We start from the raw sequence: 4,391 nt of genomic DNA, 5'->3' as shown, positions 1-4,391 counted from the left end.
TTTAATGGTGAAAACGGATCTTCAATCGGATTTTTCATTTAAGAGAAAACATTTTAAAAACTGAGAATCAAAAAAGATTCTCACATGCATGCGGTGGCGTGGCGCAGTCTGTGTGTTATAAGGCGTGTGGGCGGGTTTGGCTCGCACCACACGTGTGGGCGTTAGCGTTGTCCTTTTATTAATTATTGACCAGAGTCTGACAAAATGAATAGAAGGATCAACCTGAAGCCCCTTCTAGGCGAACAAAGTCGTTACACCTATAAGTATACGGATGTGCCTATCCGCATGACAGACACAATCTAATCCAGTGGCCTGGAGACCATTCGTTCTAGGGGTCCCATAACATGCACCGCCTGCGCACGCTCTAGGATCCGCCGCCGCCATCTTCTGCCATCCCGTTTTCAGAAGGGATCACTGCATAGATCTTGTCAATCCCATTGTCGTCGACGTCACCACGACACCAGACAGCACCACCAGCATGCGCGTATCGATCAATCCGTGTCCAACTCTGAGACTCCACTGCTCCACGCCGCCGAGACCCACCGTCATCCATGCAGTCGATGTAACACCGCTCCACTTGTTGGCCTCTCCAGTGAACTAGTCCTCCAAGACGATGCCCCCAGGAGGGAAAACATCACCAAAGTCTCCATCATCATCCGATCCGGGAGACCCGGATCTAGGGTTTCCGCAGGAACAACTGCCACCTGGAGGAAGAGGGGCACACCATCTGCAACTACCGACGCACCTAAGTGGTGCCGACCACCACATAGCTCTCACGACGACGCCTTCAAGAAGGAGACGGCGCCAAGAGCGTCGTTGCCGCCCTAGGGTTTCATTCGAGAGACCGTGAGGTGAGAAAAGGTAGGTCGGGCCCGAACGACGTCTTCATGAAGAAAAATGGCACCCTCGGGGTTGTCGTCGCCGTCGCGGCCGACAGGAGCCGATCAGGGAATTATCCCAATCTGGATCCCCCACCTCCTGCTCCGTCCCAACCCGGTAACCGGCTAGCAGCACGACCATGTCCGGTAAGGATTGCACGCAACATGAGTTGAAGGAAGGACCAGCTCGGTGTCATTGGCCATCTGGGCAGCAAGCCGCGACACCAACCCGTCGGTGAATCGCCGGCCACCCGGTCCGATCCCCGGCAGCCCACCCGCCCTGCCGCACCACCGGACGGGGAAGGCTCGCCAAAGGGACCATCGTCCCTGATCCATGGATATCAGCCGCCGTACCAGCACCGAGCAGCCGAAGAAGGGCCCGCTTATACTCTTATATCACTTAGAGCATGGTTAATAGTATAGCCAATTGCTGGCTATAAGCAACTTCCATGTCATTTGCAGCCATTGCATGTAGTCACTAATACAATAAGGTTGGCTATTAGACTAGTACTTTTCTTCACCTTCTCTCTTTCTCTTTCATTGTATTTATTACTTTTGCGGAGCACGCATATAGGTAGGCTCTTCATAAAAGCTTATTTCCACCCTTTTTCAACGTATCTCTCCTTCACATAGACAAAAAACACCATGTAGGCGGGCTATAAGCCCACTTTGTACTTGCTCTTATAGTAACATACGAGGAATCTTCACACTCTTCGAGAGGAAGAAAAAGGTCGACAAGAATTGATCGTCCATCCATCCCTGCTTATTCATTTGTTCATACATTATGTAGTTCCTTTTCTTTTCTACTGCCATTTGTGTACAAAACACAAACCATCTCAAAGGCTGTAGATACAGATCCAAGCGACCAATTTTTCTTTTTAAAAAAAATCAATAGATGTTGCACTGCCGCTAGAAATTTGCTATACGTCTCAATCGATTCTTAATGGCTTCTTGCTGTACGTGAGAGCCCATGGCGTCGCCATGTCGGGGCAGTCGGGCGTCCCATTTTCCATCAGAAATTTGGCAGCTACAGTCTACAGAGCCGGCCTGCCTGCTCTGTCTCCTCTCCTCTCCTCTGGCGCCAACTCACACGCATTACACTCCTCTCCGGCCAGTTCGCAGAACCATCCATCCATCCATCGGGCACACCACGCTCATTCATCTCCAAACCCCTATATAAACCCCTCACGCCCCGCTCATTCCACTCACACAAACACAAGCTTCCATCAAGCTTTCTCCTCCTCATCAACCTTCTTCTAGCTAGCTGCTTCAGTGAGCGTGCTTTCGCAGCACGAAACGCATGGCTCGCATGGCGGCGTGGGTGCTAGCGATCCTGCTCGCCTCTTGTGCCTTTGCGTTGGCGACCTTCGACAAGGAGTTCGACGTCACCTGGGGTGACGGGCGCGGCAAGATCCTCAACAACGGCCAGCTCCTCACGCTGGGGCTCGATAAGATCTCCGGCTCCGGGTTCCAGTCCAAGCACGAGTACCTCTTCGGCAAGATCGACATGCAGCTCAAGCTCGTCCCCGGCAACTCCGCCGGCACCGTCACCGCATACTACGTAATTAAGCCGACATCATCTGCTTCTCGATTTGCTTGGTTCATGTGCGTGCCTAACATAACTCGATTGGTTTGGCGTATGAATGTGCAGCTGTCGTCGCAGGGTCCGACGCACGACGAGATCGACTTCGAGTTCCTGGGCAACGTCACCGGCGAGCCCTACACGCTGCACACCAACGTGTTCACGCAGGGGCAGGGCCAGCGGGAGCAGCAGTTCCGCCTCTGGTTCGATCCCACCAACGACTTCCACACCTACTCCATCCTCTGGAACCCAAAGCACATCATGTAACTTGGTTCATCGCCATTGCCCAACCTTCGTTTGTTCTCAGTCTGTGCCTTGTGCAGCACAATCACATGGACTGACCGATCATGGTGTACTTAAATGCAGATTCATGGTGGACGACATGCCGATCAGGGACTACAAGAACCTGGAGGGAAAGGGGATCGCCTTCCCCAAGAACCAGCCGATGCGGCTCTACTCCAGCCTCTGGAACGCCGACGACTGGGCCACGCAGGGCGGCCGCGTCAAGACGGACTGGTCCCACGCCCCGTTCTCCGCCTCGTACCGCGGCTTCAAGGCCGACGCGTGCGTGGTGACCGCGGGAGGCCGGCCGCGCTGCGGCGCCAGCGTCGGCACGGAGGTCGCCCCCGGCACCGGCGCGGCGGGCGAGTGGTACAACCAGGAGCTGGACCTGACGCGGCAGCAGCGGATGCGGTGGGTGCAGAGGAACTACATGATCTACAACTACTGCACGGACCCCAAGCGCGTCGCCAAGGGCGTCCCCGCCGAGTGCTCCATGTAGCCCCTATGTCCACCCAGCAAGCTAGCACTGGAACGTCCGTGTATACATCGATCGCCGGAGAAAGGGGAGATGGGGGCGTCTGTATTGTATGATAAATAAGGACCGGTGTGGGGGATAATGTGAAATGTAGGCGGTGGTGGATCCTTGTGCTCGTTCTTTGTCACGCTCACGCCCACTTCGTGTGTAATATATGCCACTTCTTTGCAACGGCTTGGCTGGATTGTTCGATCGCGGTACGTGTACTGTGCGCTGAACTTATCCTGAGGCTTGACAAGCCAAGCCAGCAGTTGTTATTCACTGATAAAGCTTTGCCCCGTCAATCAGTCACTCGGTGGATGGAACTACGCTGCTGTACATGCATGCAACGTGACAAAGAAGTCACAGGGCACGGCCACTGCCTAGAAGACCACTAGCGTGATAGGGGTTCGTAATAATACGTCAGGTACTCGGGTCCCAGACTCGATCCCAGCTAGCTAGCTGCATGTCCTCATCCCTACACTGGCAACAAGGTGGAAGGCGTGTTCAATCCGGCGTTCGGATCAGGACGATACCGATCAACGTCCTGTTAGGCTCGTGTGTCAGTTGTTACACAGGACGCTACACTGATGGCATTTGACAGGCCACTGGTGTTCGCTTCTGTTCTTGTCTCGGACGAGAACGCCTTATCTTTCCATCGTCGAGGAAGTGTGTGTCACTGCAAGCTCGTGCTGACACGAGGCGGTCTGAATTTTGTTCTGTACCGTAGGCAAAGAATTGCCATGATGCATTTTTATTTATTTTTTGAAACAAGATAGCCATGATGCATTTCGTTCTTCTGCTTCTTTTCCAGAGCTATTGTACTGTATTTTTCTTACTTTTCTACTGGAGTGTCGCGTGCTTGTATGCCTGGGCGCCGATCTACCCAAGTGCCCATGACGGAGCTTAATTGTTGTACGTGGCGCAATGATAGACTCAAGAAGAGGAGACCTGCAATAATCTTGTCTGATTCATGGACTCTAGACAAGGGAGACGTATAATTGGGTTGGGTGTACCCGGCGTGTTTATTTGGGTGGGGCATATGCACTATGCTACATCACGCTGTCTGCTTGCTCCCTGCCTTGGTCGTATCCCGTAGTACTTCAGACCGCACGACTTCCTTACCACCGCAGGA

General features: G+C 53.4%; 1 protein-coding gene across 1 annotated transcript; it reads left to right on the top strand.

The window, feature by feature from the left end:
• Nucleotides 1–2,073: 2,073 nt before the first annotated feature.
• LOC123166841 (probable xyloglucan endotransglucosylase/hydrolase protein 25) lies at nucleotides 2,074–3,448 on the top strand. The gene is made up of 3 exons (XM_044584646.1): nucleotides 2,074–2,439; nucleotides 2,530–2,723; nucleotides 2,827–3,448. Exons 1-3 carry the CDS (start codon nucleotides 2,179–2,181, stop codon nucleotides 3,239–3,241), a joined length of 870 nt encoding a protein of 289 aa, XP_044440581.1. The 5' UTR covers nucleotides 2,074–2,178; the 3' UTR covers nucleotides 3,242–3,448.
• Nucleotides 3,449–4,391: the final 943 nt, after the last annotated feature.

Source organism: Triticum aestivum, chromosome 7D (genome assembly GCF_018294505.1).
Source record: "Triticum aestivum cultivar Chinese Spring chromosome 7D, IWGSC CS RefSeq v2.1, whole genome shotgun sequence".
Lineage (NCBI taxonomy): Eukaryota > Viridiplantae > Streptophyta > Magnoliopsida > Poales > Poaceae > Triticum > Triticum aestivum.
Note: the sequence above shows the minus strand (reverse complement) of the source record. Positions and strands in the feature narration are given on the sequence as shown.

Coding starts and splice junctions, on each gene's coding strand:
- LOC123166841 (XM_044584646.1), top strand. CDS start 2,179: ATGGCTCGCATGGCGGCGTGGGTGCTAGCGATCCTGCTCGCCTCTTGT. Junction 2,440..2,529: donor GCACCGTCACCGCATACTAC/GTAATTAAGCCG, acceptor ATGAATGTGCAG/CTGTCGTCGCAGGGTCCGAC. Junction 2,724..2,826: donor TGGAACCCAAAGCACATCAT/GTAACTTGGTTC, acceptor ACTTAAATGCAG/ATTCATGGTGGACGACATGC.